Source organism: Narcine bancroftii, chromosome 14 (genome assembly GCF_036971445.1).
Source record: "Narcine bancroftii isolate sNarBan1 chromosome 14, sNarBan1.hap1, whole genome shotgun sequence".
Classification (NCBI taxonomy): domain Eukaryota; kingdom Metazoa; phylum Chordata; class Chondrichthyes; order Torpediniformes; family Narcinidae; genus Narcine; species Narcine bancroftii.
In genome coordinates, this window is record NC_091482.1 from 4,879,838 (window position 1) to 4,897,051 (window position 17,214).

At 44.6% G+C, this 17,214-nt stretch overlaps 1 protein-coding gene across 3 annotated transcripts in view; it reads right to left on the bottom strand.

Moving 5' to 3' along the window:
• dhx40 (DEAH (Asp-Glu-Ala-His) box polypeptide 40) overlaps nt 1-17,214 on the bottom strand; it is a 45,323-nt gene that overhangs the window by 2,718 nt on the left and 25,391 nt on the right. For 2 of the 3 annotated variants that reach the window (XM_069911927.1, XM_069911926.1), the window contains 7 exons: nt 13,889-13,969; nt 13,116-13,273; nt 10,588-10,702; nt 5,919-6,027; nt 5,624-5,718; nt 3,681-3,750; nt 1,751-1,979 (listed from right to left, as the gene is read on the bottom strand). In XM_069911927.1, the coding sequence (XP_069768028.1) occupies nt 1,751-1,979; nt 3,681-3,750; nt 5,624-5,718; nt 5,919-6,027; nt 10,588-10,702; nt 13,116-13,273; nt 13,889-13,969 (857 nt within the window). The remainder of the gene's footprint in view (nt 1-1,750; nt 1,980-3,680; nt 3,751-5,623; nt 5,719-5,918; nt 6,028-10,587; nt 10,703-13,115; nt 13,274-13,888; nt 13,970-17,214) is intronic. The other variant, XM_069911929.1, reaches the window with a different exon arrangement.

Genomic DNA, 17,214 nt, shown 5'->3' on the forward strand with positions numbered 1-17,214 from the left:
CATACCTTGATGAAAGGCTCAAGCCCAAAACGTCGGTTCTGTATTTTTACCTTTGCTAATATAAACTATGCTGTGCGACCTGCTGAGTTTCTCCAGCGCTGTGTTTTTACTTCAATCACAGTGTCGGCAGACTTTCATTTTTACTCTTTTTTTTGGATTATTTTATTGATGATTTTCCAAACTTAATCTCAAACAGTTATCAACATTTCTCAGTGTCAATGTTAACAGTATCAGCATTGACTACAGTTCACAATGATCATTTTAACTCTTAATAGAACTTATTCGGATTGTCTGCTGCTGGTAACTAGACTGTTGGTAAAACCTATGAAGATCACTCATATCCTTTCGGAATGCAAATCTGCTCTCCTTACCCAGTCTTACCAGTGTGTGATTTTCGGCCTACCAGACCAATTGATTCTTAACAGCTTCTGCAGTTCAGAAGCAATTACAGATGGATAATAAATGATCTATCGGGATCGTTGTCTGAAGGGGGCGCGCAAAATTATTGAGGACCCCTTCCATCACGCACACAGTATTTTCCAGCTGCTCCCATCGGGGAAGAGATACAGGAGTCTCAGAGCCAGAACCACCAGTCTGAGGAACACCTTCTTCCCACGGGAAGTGAGAATGGTGAACGACTGATGAACCGCTCAAAACCCTCTGAGAATCTACTATTTATTCAATGATATTTATTTTTCTCTATGTACTGCATAGAGAGGGTACTTGTAAATATGTGTGCTATGTCTATATACAGTATGTGTTTGTATGTTTTACACTGAGGACCGAAGAACGCTGTTTCATCCAGTTGTACTTATATTGTATAGTAACAATAAACTTAAACTTAAATTAAATGCTGGCGTTGCCAGCAGCTGTCACATTCTGGGAATGAATAGAGGAAAAGCTGGCTAACTGCCTTTGAGAGAATGGCAGACGTCGTACACGATTTGTCCGGTGTTTCTGAATGAAAATCCTGGACCTCCTTCACAAGGACTGCTGTGGGAGTTCCCGTACACTGGGTAAAGATCAAACAGCAGTGGCGCAAGGAGGTGACTCACCTCCCTCATTCCAAGGGCAACAAATGCTAGCCTTGCTTCATCATCCATAATCTGAGAAGAGTTTGTAAGAATCTCACCAATAGCTCAGAGGCTCTGCAATAATGGCGGTGATAATGGGCGGCGCAGTTAGCGTGACACTATTACAGCACCAGTGACTCGGGTTTGAATCCTGTGCTGCGTGGAAGGAGTTTGTAAGTTCTTCCCTTGTCTGTGTGGGTTTCCTCCCACCCTTCAAAATGTACCAGGGGTTGTAGGTTCATTGGGCAGCACGGGTTTGTGGGGCTGCCACCGTGCTGTTTGTCTAAACTTAAAAATGTACAAGGGTTGAAGGTCACTGCCCTTGAGAGGACGGGATGAAGAGGAGAGGGCGGAATGAAGAGGAGAGGATGGGATGAGGAGGAGAGAACGGTATGAAGAGGAGAGGACAGGATGAGGAGGAGAGGGCGAGATGAGCAGGAGAGGATGGGATGAAAAGAGGGCGGAATGAAGAGGAGAGGACGGGATGAGGAGGAGAGGGCAAGATGAGAAGGAGAGGGCGAGATGAGAAGAAGAGGATGGGATGAAAAGAGGGCGGAATGAAGAGGAGAGGAGGGGATAGGAGGAGAGAATGGGATGAAGAGAAGAGGACGGGATGAGGAGGAGAGGGCGAGATGAGGAGGAGAGGACGGGATGAGGAGATGAGGGTACAAACTCACCTGTTTGTCTTTTGACCTGGTGCCTGTTTGAACTTTGCTGGGCCATGCGCTTTGTCGCCTCATCCCTCGCCACACTGCTCAGCTGGTATACGTCAATTTCATGCAGCTTAGGCAGCAGATCCTTCACCCATTCATAACGAATCGGGCACAGGGTTCGCATGTAAATCTTGGATGTGACCAATACATCATGAAAGATAATCCAATCAAGCTGGCTCTCTTGATCAAACAGCTGCCAACAACAACAAAAAAAGCACTGATGAGGGTTTTTCAAAACTTCTTTGTTCTGCTTCCTACATTTACATCATTCAGTATTATCAGGAATAATCTACTTTGGAGGGACATTTCATACATTCCAACTCTTTCCAATCTGGTCTCAGATGATCCCCCAATTCCTATCCTCCATCACTTCTTCACCAATGAGACTCCTCCTTAAACTCTTTGACCAGATGTTTTAATGGTTTTGGTTCGTTGTTCAACGTTCAGGAGGCAGCAGGTCATGTTTTACCATATCAAGGGGCCCGATGCAATTTGTAATGAAGTTTCCGGATCATTGGAGACAAAGGGAACAGCTGAGGTGAGGAGATGTCGGCGATGTCTGCCGAGGTGTTCTGAACATCCCCTGAGCCAGGGAGGTGTAAGAACCAGAGTCCCTGATTCTCATATCAGGCAGCCTCAGAGTTCCAGAACGATTCTGTCCTTGACCGTCTGCCGATTTCTCCATAGGCCATGTGTCCATTTTCTACACGTTGGATTGCTCTACATACACTTAATGTAATTCTTTCATTCCCACGAATATTCACCCAAACATAGCGACAATTAATGGAATATTTTGTTTTTAATTTAGAGATACTGCACAATAACAGATCCATCCAATCCACAAGCCCGTGTTGCCCAAATAGACCCACATGGCCAATTAACCTACTAACCCCATTTGTCTTTAGAATGTTGGAGCACCCGGAGGAAACCCATGCAGACTCCTTACAGACAGCAACAGATTAAAACCTGGGTCACTGGCATTGAAATGGCGTGGTCCTAACCATTACGCCAAATACATAATGAACACCATGAAACATTTTATAATTGCTATCTTGAAAAATACTTCAAAAACTTATGGAAGAACTTCCAGGAACTCAGGTTTCCCTAACTCAAGTAATTTGTAACCCTGGAAGCCTCTCTACACTTTGGAGCCAAGAGACACTGAGAGTTGACCTTACAAAGGACTACAAGATTCTGAAAGGCATAGCTAGGGTGGACAGAAGCACCTTTTCCCCCCCAGGTCGGGAATATCAATCACCAGAGAACATCTGCACAGAGTGAAGGGAGAAATGTTTAGGGGAGACATCAGGGGTAAGGTTTTTTTTTACACAAAGTTGTGGGGGCCTGGAATGCCTTGCTGGGGATGGTGGTGAAGGCTGGAACATTCGGGGCATTTAACAGAATCTTCGGCACATGGATGGAAGAAAAATAGAGGATTATGAGGTAGGGAGGGTTCGTGTTTTTTTGGTATATAGTAATAAAATAAACCCGCTGGTATATCCGGAGTTCAAGAAACCAGTAGCCTCAAGCAACCGGCAAAGGAACCAGCAGTCTCAAGCAAGTGGAAAAAAAATCGTGGAAAATAAATAGGTAAAAAATACTGTTTAGAATAGGTGCACCTCACCATTAGTTCGCCAACTACGCAATCTTAAGCAACCATAAAATATGCTTATCCAGCATCTACCATTCCCCACAGGTGCCAGATGCCTGGGGTTTTATTGTGTACAGTATATTGGTCAGCATTACATTGTGGGCTAAAGGGCTTTTTTTATGTGTTGTAATGTTCTATGGTCATCTGAAGGACAAGTTTGCTTCAGCTACGAATATCTGTCCCTGCCTCCACCAGCTGAGAAAACACGGCAGTAGGAATACAATTCAGAAATAAGTTACATACAACAGAGGATGGGTGAATGTGAACAACTGATCCATGACCATCCATAGTGTGAAAGGCTTTACCGACTGACCTGCAAAAGAAATTAACAGACACACGGTAAGGAGAAGGTAAGCTCAGATGTTACTCCAAACGACCACTGAACACATCATCCATCCCATTGGACCAAAGACTGAAAAGAGACGACAGGTTCTTGACATCCTAATTTCTCCTGCCACACAAATGAAGGTGTTCCTGAACGATGAAGGTATTCAACTTTGTTCCAATACCAAAGTACAGATAAATAACTGCTAAGTCCAAACGCGTTGTTGTCTCCCTATGTCGGAGAGACCGGGTGCAGACTGGGAGATCGCTTTGTTGAGCACCCCGCCACAATAGCAAGGATCTCCCAGTGGTCAACCATTTCAATTCCCCATCCCATTCCCTTGCTGACATGTCCATCCAAGGTCTCACACACTGCCAGTCTGAGACCAACACCTCATCTTCCGTTTGGGCACCCTCCAACCGGAGGGCATTAATATAGATTTCTCTGGCTTTTGTTAAACCCCCCACCTCTTCTCCTCCCTGTCACCTCCTTTGACTCTCCCTTTTCTCTATCTTCTTTCGCACAGACATAATCAATACTCATCATATCCAATTAACACATTGTGTTGGTCTGGACTCCTCCCCCAGCCGGCACGGTCTCTATTCTGAGATTTACTGATTTTTGCTTCTTCTACTAATTCTTTGCTTCTTCCTTGAAGAAGGGCTCAGGCCCAAAATGTGGATTATTTTTATTTATCTTCTATGGATGATGAAGGACCAGCTGAGTTCCTTCAGCATCTTGGTGCATTTTTGCTACAATCACAGTGTCTGCAGACTTTTGTGTTTCACTCAAATAGATAACTGCTGAGTTCAAACATGGCCTGAGTTTGCTGGCAGCAAGTCTCCAGCTTTAAACAAGTTTGATGGTCAACATAGAACACGCTCTTCACCCCCATCTTGTCCATGCTGACCAAGTTGGCATTCTGGGCTAGTCCCATTTGCCTGCACATCCTTCACAGCCCTTCATACCTATATTGGAGAAGGTGGGCCACAAATCGCGTGGCTGAACACCTTTGCTCTGTCCCCAACAATGACAGGGACCTCCCAGTGGTTAACTTTTTCATTTCTGCATCACACCCCCATACTCACATGTCTGTATATGGCCTCATGTACTATCCCACCAAGGCCACCCATTAATTGGAGGAGCAACACTTGATTTTCTGCCTGGGCCCTCTCCAGCCAGATGGAATTAACATCAACTTCTCTACTTTCTGCTAACCTGCTCTCCTTTCCCTTCCACCAGTCAGCTCTCTACCCCCTTCCCTCCTCCCCTTGCTGCTGTGCCCTCCCCACCTCCACCTATTGCCTCTTGCCTTTGGGACCACGCCCCCCCTTTTTTATTCGGATGCCTGACGACATTTTTCCAAGCCGTGATGAAGGGTTCAAGCCTGAATCATTGGTTCTGTATCTTTATCTTTGCTACATAAAGTCCACTGTTTGACCTGCTGAGTTTCTCCAGCTTTCGTGACTTTTTGCTTCGAGCCATGGAATAAAACCCTCAAAATATGATGCACCTTTAGCATCAAGATTTGGACAGGCTCCACTGCTAGTGAGGGAGCTTCCCTCATGCTCCCTTGCCCCAACACCTGAACTGTTGAGATGGGTGGAGTTGACAGTGGCGGAATAAAATGGAAAAGTGTTACATGCACTTTTTTTTCTGACGGAAATGAAATGAAAGAATAAAAAAAATGTAGATTCACCAGGGCATGAAACAAAGGTCTCAGACTGGGTATGAGAGTCTTACGATTAAATTAATATGTCACGATATTTTGTACAGTGCTAAGGGTTCTTCATTGCACAGACTAACAAGTGATCCCTCCCATTCGCACAGGTGTGTAAAGAGCACGATTTAGTTTATTTACCTTCTGGCCACATTGGGGAAATAACCAGCGCACAAGCATCTCCTCAGTAGCTCAGACTTGGAGCCATCGTATGTGTCAGAGGGAAAGTCCTTTCTCTGAAAACAACAACAGGGAGGTCAGCCGGTTATGCATCAAAGGATGAGGTGGGGGGGGGGGGGGGAGAGGGAGAGAGAGAAAGAGAGAGGGGGGGAGAGAGAGAAAGAGAGAGAGTAATGGAAGCTGGGGAAACAGTGGAGGAAAAAAGCACATTTTTGCAACTGGAACAGAACAAGTGTAGACTCTGAGGCACTCGAACCTTTTTAATTTTCTTCAGTATCTCCTGCAGCTGGCTCTCCACGCTAAATGCAGTCTTCATCGCTCGCCAGTGGATCCAGTATTTTCGGCACCAGGCTGATGGGGAGTCACTGAGGGCAAACATCACACATGTGAGTGTTCAAGAGCATGGTGTCACACAATAACAGAACAACAAAAGTCAACGCCTTGATCAAGAAAGCACACCAACAATTCTTCTTCCTCAGAAATCTGAGGGAACTGGATAGAAAGTAAATTGGGATAAGAGTGAAATATTGTCAGTTGGGGATGGAGATTATTCAGAATATAAATGTATTATAAAATTAAAGTGGTCAGATAGAATTAAATATTTAGGGGTGGTAGTAAATGAGGATTATCAATCTTTATATTAATTAAATTATGTTCCTTTATTAAAAAGAATTAAAATGGATTTGACTAAATGGAAAGATTTGCCATTAACATTAATTGGTCGAGTAAATTGCATTAAAATGAATATTTTTCCTCGAATTCAATATTTGTTTCAGTCGATAACATGTTTACTTTCAAAGGGTTTTTTTCGGTATTTGAATAGACCTGTGCGCGAGTTTTTATGGAAGGGAAAATTAGCATGAGTAGCTTTGCATAAACTTACATGGAAATATGCATTAGGTGGATTGCAGTTACCTCATTTTCAAAATTATTATGAAACAGCTCAGTTGAAATTTGTTAATAGATTGATGGATATGGACCAACCTCCAAGTTGGGCAAAGGTGGAAATGCTTGTATATCTGAAGTTGAGAGACACCAGTTTATATTTAAGTGGAATGGGAATTTATTGCGGGAATGTAATATGCTGGTACTAAAACATTTGCTAAGGATATGGGTTAAATGAAATATGGTTTTAGTATCAAAGGGTAAATTATCAATCCAAACCCCATTATATCATTTAAAAAATTTTTAAAAAGAAAAACTAAATCTGAGGGAATTTGGCATGTCCCCAAAGTCTCTTACTACCTTTACAGATCCACCACTGAAAGTATCCTGCCTGGATGCTTCACAATTTGGTGCAGGAACAGCTCAGCGCAAGACAACAAGAAACAGCAGAGTTGTGAACACAGCTCAGGCAATCAGGTAAACCAACCTCTCCTCCATCAACTCCATCAGTACCTCCCGCTGTCTCGGAAACTGCCAACATATTGAAGGACGTCCCACACAAATCACTCTCTCTTTTTCCCTTCTCTTCAAGTTTATAAACACAAACCTCTACCTTTTTCCTGCTGTTATCAGACTCTTAAATGGACCTCTCATTGGTGAAAGACGATCCCCTTGCCACGTTTTAACCTGACTGTGCACTTTGTTTTTGTAACACGATATCCTGCACTCATCAGCTTGTGGAAACACTATACCTTGCAGCTGAACTTAATTATGGTGCAAGTTGACCTTCCTGGATAGTGCGCAAATCAAAGCTTTTTACTTAATAACAGTAAACATTCCAGATAATGGCAGCTCCCAAAATGGAAACCAAAACAAAATCCATTCATTTCAACAGAATCATCAGAAAAGGAATTCTGCCCAATTGTTCAGGAGATACAATAAATAAGGAGGCTAAGTCCCATGGATTGGGGCAGGGAGTCACATATCGGCCATTCCAGAGCCCAACCAGCTATTCTGAATGCAGGTAGAAGATAGGAGCAGGAGTAGGTCATTCGGCCCTTCGAACCTGCTCCGCCATTCAATGAGATCATGGCTGATCTTAAAGTTCAGTACCCCGACCCGCCTTCTCTCCGTAACCCCTAATTCCCTTATACTGAAGAAATAGATCTAATTCCCTCTTAAATATATTCAATGAACCTGCCTCTACTGCCCTCTGTGGCAATGAATTCCACAGATTCACCACCCTCTGGGTCAAGAAATTCCTCCTCATCTCGGTCCTAAATGGTTTGCCTATTATCCTCAAAGCATGGTCCCGGGTTCTGGACTTTCCCATCATTGGAAACATCCCATCTGCATCCATTCTGTCCAGTCCTGCCAGAATTTTATAGGTCTCTATGAGATCCCCTCTCAATCTTCTAAACTCCAGCGAGTACAATCCCAATTTGTGCAATCTTTCCTCACAAGTCATTCCTGCCATTCCAGGGATCAGCCTGGTGAATCGCCTCTGCACTCCCTCCATTGCAAGAACATCCTTCCTCAGATAAGGCGACCAAAACTGCACATAATACTCCAAGTGGGGTCTCACCAAGGCTCTGTACAGGCTCTGTACAAACCCTCTTGATATGAAGGCCAACATACCATTTGCCTTTTTAACCACCTGCTGTACCTGCATGATCGCCCTCAGTGACTGGTGCACAAGAACCCCTAGGTCTCACTGCACTTCGCCATCTCCCAATCTATTGCCATTCAAATAGTAATCTGCTCTCCAGTTTGTATTGCCAAAACCTCACATTGATCCACATTGTAGTGCATTTGCCATGTATCTGCCCAGTCCCCCAATTTATCCAAATCACACTGGAGCTTCCTGACCCCCTCTTCCGTGCACGCAACCCCTCCTAGCTTAGTGTCATCTGCAAATTTGGAGATATTAGATCTAATCCCCTCATCTAGATCATTAATGTAAATTGTGAACAGCTGGGGTCCCAGTACAGATCCCTGTGGCACCCCACTGGTCACCGCCTGCCACTCAGAAAACGAGCCGTTTATCCCAACTCTCTGTCTTCTACCTGCCAGCCAGTTCTCAATCCACATCAATACCTTGCCCCCAATCCCATGAGCCTTGATTTTGCATGCCAGTCATTTATGTGGGACCTTATCGAAGGCCTTTTGGAAATTCAGGTACACCACATCCACTGGCTCTCCCCCATCTATTTTACCTGTCACCATCTCAAAGAATTCCAGTAGATTTGTCAAGCACGATTGACCTTCTATTTTCCACTATCAGAGGTGCAAAAGAACCAGGGAGATACAATATGCAAACAGGCCCTTCAGCCCATGTTAACTCCCCTCCCTCAAGGTTGCACCAGATCACTGTATATATTTGAAAAGGAAAAAATATGTATCATGGTTAATGTGGTTTATGGTGTGAAAAATAAAAAAAATTTAAAAAAAGGTTGCTCCATGATCTCTCTGAATGGCGGAGCAGGCTCGAAGGGCCGAATGACTTACTCCTGCTCCTATCTTCTATCTGCAATCAGAATGGCTGGTGGACTGTGAACTTGTGTCTCTGGAATGGCCGATATGTGACTCCCTGCCCCAATCCATGCGACTTAGCCTCCTTATTTATTGTATCTCCATTTTTTTGGATGCAGGGAGTGGGGAAGGGAGCTGGAGCATCCAGGGAAGCCTGATCAGTCACACAGATAGAAAGGTGCAGCGCAGGGAACAGAGTGAGACACAAAAGTCTGCAGGAATATGATTGTAGTTAAAACACAGAAATGCTGGAGAAACTCAGCAGGTCTCACAGCGTCCATCGGAGGTAAAGATAGACCACTGATGTTTCAGGCCTGGGCCCTTCTTCAAGAGGTGGTGTCTTTAAGAAAGCGGCCTCCATCATCCAGGACCCCCACCACCCAGGCCATGCCCTCTTCACTCTGCTACCATCGGGAAGGAGGTACAGGACCCTGAAGACAAGCACCCAATGGTACAAAAACACCTTCTTTCCACCCCCCCCCCACCATCAGATTTCCGAATGGACAATGAACCACGGAGACCATCTTGCCTTCTCTTATTTTAAACTAATTTATTTTTCAATGTAACTTTCAGGCAATATCTGCTCTGTTAAATATGCTGCTATAAAACCACAAATTACTTGGGCATGATCCCCACAATAAATTCCAATTCGGATTCTGAGTAAAAAGGGTGGGGGAGAAGGAAAGGGCAAGGAGTACAGACCAACCGACAAAAGGTGTAATTTGGATATGGGCAGGAGAATTGATGGCGGGGGATGTTGCTCTGAGTTGGAACACATGGCTGTGGACATATGGACGTAGAGCTTGAAAGCAGCAGGGCGTGCAGTTAGAAGCAGCACAGGAATAGGCCCTTCAGAGGTCAGCATCGACCATAATACCAAATAAAACTAATCCCACCTACCAGCTCATGGTCCACCTCTCTGTGTCCCCTGCCTAGTTCACTGTCTGTTTAACGACTTTTAAACATTGCTGAATTATCTGCCTCCACCACCTACCCTGGCAACCTATTTCAGGCACCTACCGCTCTGTGTAAATTAAAAACTTGCCCTGCAAATCTCTAAGGTTTTCTCCCCTCACCTTAAACCCATGCCCTTTGAGGGAATGTGACAATGACCATAAATGGCACCTGATAATGGCTCTCATAATTTTGCACCTATCAGATTACAGGGAGGACATGCAAACTCCACACAGACAGCACCCAGTCAGGACTATCCCGGTTCAGTGGTGCCATGAGGTAGCAGCTCTCCAGTCTGTACCACTGTGTCTTTCTGTGCTGACTGTCAGTCTTCATATCAGGAAGAAAACTTAACAAGTACTTCATTCCAGGACATTGTCAGGTTGTGAAAGCTGCTTCACAAATGCAGGTGATCTTTCCTTCTGCCTTGGTAAGCCTTTGGCCTGCAGGAACGCTGTGAAGAGAAGGCTCCCTACCTCTGACATCTCACAGCCCCTAGCCCTTCAACAAGCCCAGTGTTCAGTCTATCTCTTCCCTTCCCACAACGGCCCTACCTTGCCTTGCAGGTCTGGAAGATGTTGAGTAACATTAAAAAGTCGTTGCTGCCTCCGGCCTCCTTTGCCAACTCCTCGTGTCTCAGCTCAGCCTCCTTCAGTTTGTCCGTGTTCCCTGCAGGGACAAAGCATTGGACCTCAGCTTGGCAGTGCGTTATAGCTGCTCCAGGTTTCACTAGCCCTTCCTTTTCCTGCATGTTGTTTGTGAAGGGCAAGTTCCAGCATCTGCAGGCTCCTTTGCCTACCGCTTGTCCATGTTTGTTGCCAATTATCCCACAGTTCTACACTGAGCCAGCAAAGACCACTCTAAATGTACCAGCCACAAGCTGGCATGGAGATGTCTGCAGTGTCTCTGAGGCCTTCTCTTTCATTCCCTGCTTGGAACATGAAACCTCCAGTGCGCAGCATTGTAGACGTACAATTGTACCCATCCCCTCCTCTGCATTCTCCATTCTCCTACATTTTACATATTAGAAGCCAAAGGAGGTCATTCGGCCTTATGTCTGCTCTCTCATTCAACAAGATTTGAGCATTTAGCTCAATGCAACTTTTCTGCATTAACCTCAAGTCCCTGATTCTCTTAACAATTTTTATCATGCCAGTCTTCAAAGACCTCTTTGCCAGGGAATTCCAAAAGCCCGTTGCCAACTTGGAAGGGATATTTCTATCTCTCCCCTGAATGACAAAATCCTTATTTTGAGATGGTGACACCTAGATTAAGAACAGCCCACATCCAGGGTAAACATCTCCTCAAGCCCCATTATAATTTTATGCACAAGGCTCTAACTTTCATTGATGTGACCCTGATTCCAGGGGGGCAAAGGTCGCTCTTCATACAGTAACCAGGTAATAGAATCCTAATAGGCTACTCAAGCAAAGGGGTGCTGTGAAACGCATCCTCAGCACCTGCTCTCCAAGTTCCAGACACTGGACAATAATAATGACCGGCCACCCTGTCTAATCCAGTTCCCCTCCCCTCTGAAACGAGAAACTGAGAATAACTGTTGCAACACTTCTGTCACCCAGGTTCATTCCATGTCCACCAATGCTGTGCAGCTAAAATTGGAAACTCAAAGCACGTGGACACAAAAACCTCACTAAAATAAATAATGTATGCAGTATAGTGTCAAATTGCCGTCAGTTATTAGAATGCATGGACTACACAAATATCCTGTAGGTCAAAGACTCACTCCAGAGCTAGCTGAGTCTCAAGTACTGCAATCTCAGAGGAACTGGATGGAAATGTTTAACCAAAGCCTGATCAGGTAGGTTATAAAATATAATTATTCAAAGATAGAGCAGCGAATTCTCTTCGTGTCCTGGGCTGCATTCATCCACCAACAATAACAAAGAAACACAGAATGAATAGCTGTCTGTCACATTCGTGTGAGAGCATGCCAAGTGCAAAGGCTGTCAGCTTCACTCTTGCACCAGTCATAAGACTGTAAGTCATAGGAGCAGAAATAGGCCATTCAGCCCATTGAGCCTGCCCTGTCATTTAATCATGAGCTGATCCATTTCCCCACTCAGCCACACTGCCCAGCCTCCTCTCCATAACCTTTGATGCCCTGGCTAATAAAGAACATATTTATCTCTATATTAAATACACCCAATGACCCAGCCTCCACAACCACTTGTGGCAATAAATTCCACAGATCTACCACCCTCTGGGTGAAGAAATTCCTCCACGTCTCTGTTCTAAGCAGATACTCTTCAATCTTGAAATTGTGTCCTCTTGTCCTAGACTCTCCCATTGTGGAAAACAATGTTTGTACATCTACTCTGTCCGTGCCTTTCAACATTCAAAATGTTTCATTGAGATTCCTCCTCATTCTCCTAAATTCCAATGAGTAAAGGCTAAGAGCTGTCAAATGCTCCTCATATAACCCTTTCATTCCTGGAATCATCCTTGTGAATCTCCTCTGATCCTTCTCCAACATCAGCACATCCTGACTTAAATGAGGAGCCCAATACTCCAATTGAGGTCTCATTAGTGCCTTATAAAGCCTCAACATCACATTCCTGTTCTTATATTCTATTCCTCTTCAAGTGAATACCAGTAGATTGGGAGAACACAAGAGAGTGTTAGATAAACCCTTGGAAGGTTCACTGGGCACACAAATTAGGGTATTGAATAAACCAATGGGAGATATATTTTAAACTTGCAACACGGTAACAATGTCTTCCGGCCCACGACCCTGTGCCCCCCAAATGCAACAATTAACCTACAACCTCTCTACGTTTTGGAGGATAAGAGTAAACCGAAGCAGTGGAGGAAACCCACGCAGGTACGGGAGAACATGCAAACTCCTTATAGACAGCGCTAGATTTGAACATGGGTTGCTGGTACTGTAACAGCGTGGCATTAACCGTGCCACTGGATACATTGGGAGTACACAGCAGGTCATTGATAAACCATTGGGAGACACATTCGAGCACACAGTCGGGTGTTGTACAAAATATTAGGGGATGCACTGGGGGCATACAGCAAGGTGGTAAACAAACCATTTAGGAGCCTCTGCTCTCACCTGGTCGAATGAACACATTTTCTACAGAGAGCATGGCGGCCACTGGAAGCAAAAGACATTCGCAGCCCACAGCAGCAGCTTTTATCAGAGCCCGTGTCATGGATGGTGGGAGAGGAAACTCCACCATCAGCCGTCCGAGTTTCGTCACACAACCTGCCCTGAGAGAGAGGAGAAATAAATGACAGGCAAGGTCTCTTCAAAAGAAAAAAGGCCCCAACAATCCTCTCAAGGGAGGTTAAAGATCCTAAAACACAGCAATGGCAGTTCTCCTAGTTAATATTCATTGATCAAATTACCTGGGGGTTATTATATGGGTGTTCATGGGAGCTTGCTGATTACAGTCTGCCTTCTTGACAGAAAAAAATAAGAGTCAAGAAAAATCATTTTATTTAACTAAACAAGTAACAAAGATCCAGAACACTGTCCCTGAAAAGAATGTAGAAGCAGAAACCAACATCGTATTTAAAAGGGCTGGTTAAAGCAGTGAAGCAACAAAGTCTGCAAACGATGTGATTGTAGTAGACACAGAAGTGCTGGTACGTCTCCCCAGCCTTTTTATTCAGACACCTGCCTGCTTTTTACCCATTCCTTGAAGAAGGGCTCAGGCCCAAAACGTCAATTATATATCTTTACGCTGTGAGATCTGCTGAGTTCATCAAGCACAATGTATTGTTAAAGCAGCAAACCCCAGGACACCCCCAGTGCAGGATCGAAGGAGTAGCACATTATCACAGGTATAGTGAATTGCCAAAATGACCTAGTCACTCACTCACCGATCAATGGCGTCATTCTGGTATAGCTGTTTCAATGCCTCGAGAATGTGCCTCTCCTCTGGGCTGTCAAGATATGGGAACCTAGGGAACAAGAAGAGAAACCTCAAATGGGAAGTAGAAAATTGCAGTTTCGTCTGGTTAGTCTCAGAGAGGGAATGAACTGTGAGAACTACCAAATGAGGAGGATTCACCCATTCGGTGTAGGCTAATATTACTTGAATTGGCCTTTTCCCATCTGCTTGGGTTCTCTTTAGGGTCCACTAACAAATGGCTGCTGGTCAACACTCTACAGCAAGCTCAGTACCCTAGTTCTGAACAAAAGAAATAGGTGCAGGAGTGGGTTATACGGCCAGTGAGCCTGCTCCGCCATTCAATCTGATGATTGGCTCATCTCCATTTTCCCCATTTCCCCCTACGATGTAAAAATCTATCCAAACTGGTCTTAAATATATTCACTGAGGTCACCGCCACTGCTTCAACGGGCAGTGAATTCCACAGATTCACCACCCTCTGGGAAAAGCAGTTCCTCTTCATCTCAGTCCAAAATCTACTACCCTGAATTTTGAGGCTCCATCCCGGAGTTCTGGTCTCCCCCACCAATGGAAACAACTTATCAACCTCTATCTTATCTATGTCTTTCATAATCTTATAGGCTTCTTATAAGATCCCCTCTCATTCTTCTAAATTCCAGTGAGTAGAGTCTCAGACCAGACCACTGGGTCACTCTGACAACCTGTCACATCTTAAAACGTAGAACATTACAGCACGTTACATTTGCCCCTTGATGTTGTGTTGACCCATATATTATTGGTATGTAAAAAATACTAAATCCTCCTTACCCCTTAACTCTTTATTTTTCATCCATCCATGTGCTTGTAAAAGTCTTTTAAATGGCCCTATTGTTCCAGTTCCACCACCACCCCTGGCAATGTATTCCAATCACCCACAACTCTCTGTGTAGAAAAACTACCCCTGATGTGTCCCCTAAACCTCCCTCCCTTCACTTTGTACATATGTCCTCTGGTGTTTGCTTTTCCTGTCCTGGGAAAAAGGCGCTGGCAGTCCACCCTATCTATGCCTCTCACAATCTTGTAGACCTCTATTAAGTCTCCTCTCTTCCTTCTACGCTGCAAAGAGAAAAGCCCCAGCTCTGCTAACCTTGTCCCATAAGATTTGTTTCCCAATCCTGGTAAATTTCCTTTGCACCCTCTCCATAGCCTTCCTATAATGAGGTGATCACAATTGAACACAATGACCTCTAGTGGTCTGGAAAATTCTTCCAGCCAAGAACTCGTTGGACAGATCAGTCAAATCTGAACTAGAATTGAGACATTTCAGTGACTAGGGTGGAAAAATGCGTGCACTTCAACAGCCACCCGTCAGGTTTTCACCAGTTTAATTCCTCAGTGAATTCCCCGAACTGTGACTCTCAATCAGCTCCTGGACTTACTGACTATAAATCTTCAGGAAGGTATGTTTCTCAGCAGTGCAGGAGATTTGTAACGCTGCAATAGATGCACAAGGCAACTCCTTGATCCTCAAATTCCTGGGTATGAACGTCTCCAAAGATCAGTCCTGGAGCCTCCATGTCGATGCATTCATGAAGAATGTTCACCCATGGCTAGACTTGATGAGGAGTTTGAGGAGATTCGGTACGTCACTGAAGATTCTCAGAAACTTCTACAGGTGGACCGTGGAGAGCATTCTGGCTGCTTATATCACTGCCTAGTATGGAGGTGCCAATACTCAGGACAAGAAAAAAAACTCTACAGGGTTATTAGCTTGGCCAGCGACATCACGGGCACCAGTCTTCACTTCATTGAGGATACATACAAGTTTGTCACTATCCTACCCTGACCACCCACAGATTGGAGGAACCACACCTTATTTTCCATCAGGGCACTCTCCAGCCAGATGGCATTAGCACTGACTTTCCTGCCTTCCTTAAAATCCACTCGCCTTTTCTTTTCCCTCCCCCTTTTCCTGTCTTTCCAATTCTCCTATTCACTCAGTCATCCCTCTTCCCCCTCATTGCTGTTGTCCCCTCCCTCCTTTCTCCACCTATCTCCTGCCTTTGCCAACTCCCCCCCCACCCTTTAGTTCAGATGCCTGCTGGCATTTTCTCACACTTGGAAACTTCATGCAAACAAATGCTCAGCTGCAATGTAGAAAGAGTTACTCAGATGGGAATACACCCACCTCCCTTGAGGAAATCCATCCAGGCACACTGCAGAAACAAACAACTCACAAGTTCACGACATGACACTTTACCCTGCCAGATAGGGACAGCTTGCTCCCAAGGGAATCAAAGTAGGTGAAGAAGCACAAAAACTTTGCTGCTTGATTAAAGAGAAGTAAATTTACTTTCCATCATGTGGGGTAAAATAAGTTCTAAAAGCATTAAGAGTTTGTGTCCTGAATGTGCAGCACACGATTATGCTATTTTAGAGAAAAAAGATCAATGAAACTTTATCATTTATGAAATTATGGAAGGCATAGATTAAGTACTCCATCATAATCTTTCTCCCAGTGTAAAAATGTCACATGCTAGAGATGGAATGGAATGGGGTTGGGTTAAAGGAGATATGTGGGGAAAGTGTTTTTTTTTCTTACACTGAGAGTGGCAGGTGCCTGGAACCAAGGATAGTGGTGAAAGCAAATGATACGGGCAGCACAGTTAGTGCAACACTGCTACAGTGCCAGCGGCCAGGGTTCGAATCTGGCGCTGTCTGAAAGAAATTTGTCTGTTCTTCCAGTGGTCCGGTTTCCTCCCACCATTCAAAACGTACCAGGGTGATGGTTAATTGGTTGTAATCAGGTGGCCCAGGTTCATGGGCCGAAAGGGCCTGTTACCGTGCAGCATGTCTCAATTTAAAAGAGGCTTTGACATAGCCACATAAAGTTGCAGGGAGCAGAGGAATATGGACTATGGATAAGCAGCAGACTTTTGGTTAAACTTGGGCATCATGTTCAGTAGGAGACACACAGTCGAAAGGCCTGTTCCTGGCTGCATTGTTTTATGTTCTGATGATTGAAAAGCCACAGCAACAGAACCCAGTGTGTGTCATTTATGAATTATATGCAGTTACATTCCCGGGTCACTCTGACAGTTTGTCCCAAACACATGATCTCTACCCCCACAAAGGACAAGAGGAGCAGTTCCAGTATGGCAAACTCCTTGCCTGCATGTTCCCTCCATGTCACACACCATCCTACAATGGGAAGCATCATCCCTTCAATGTTGATGGGTCTAAATCCTGGAATTTCCTCCTAGAAGCAGCTTGGATCAGGATGTCAATGGGTATTTGATGACGTTATGTACAGGG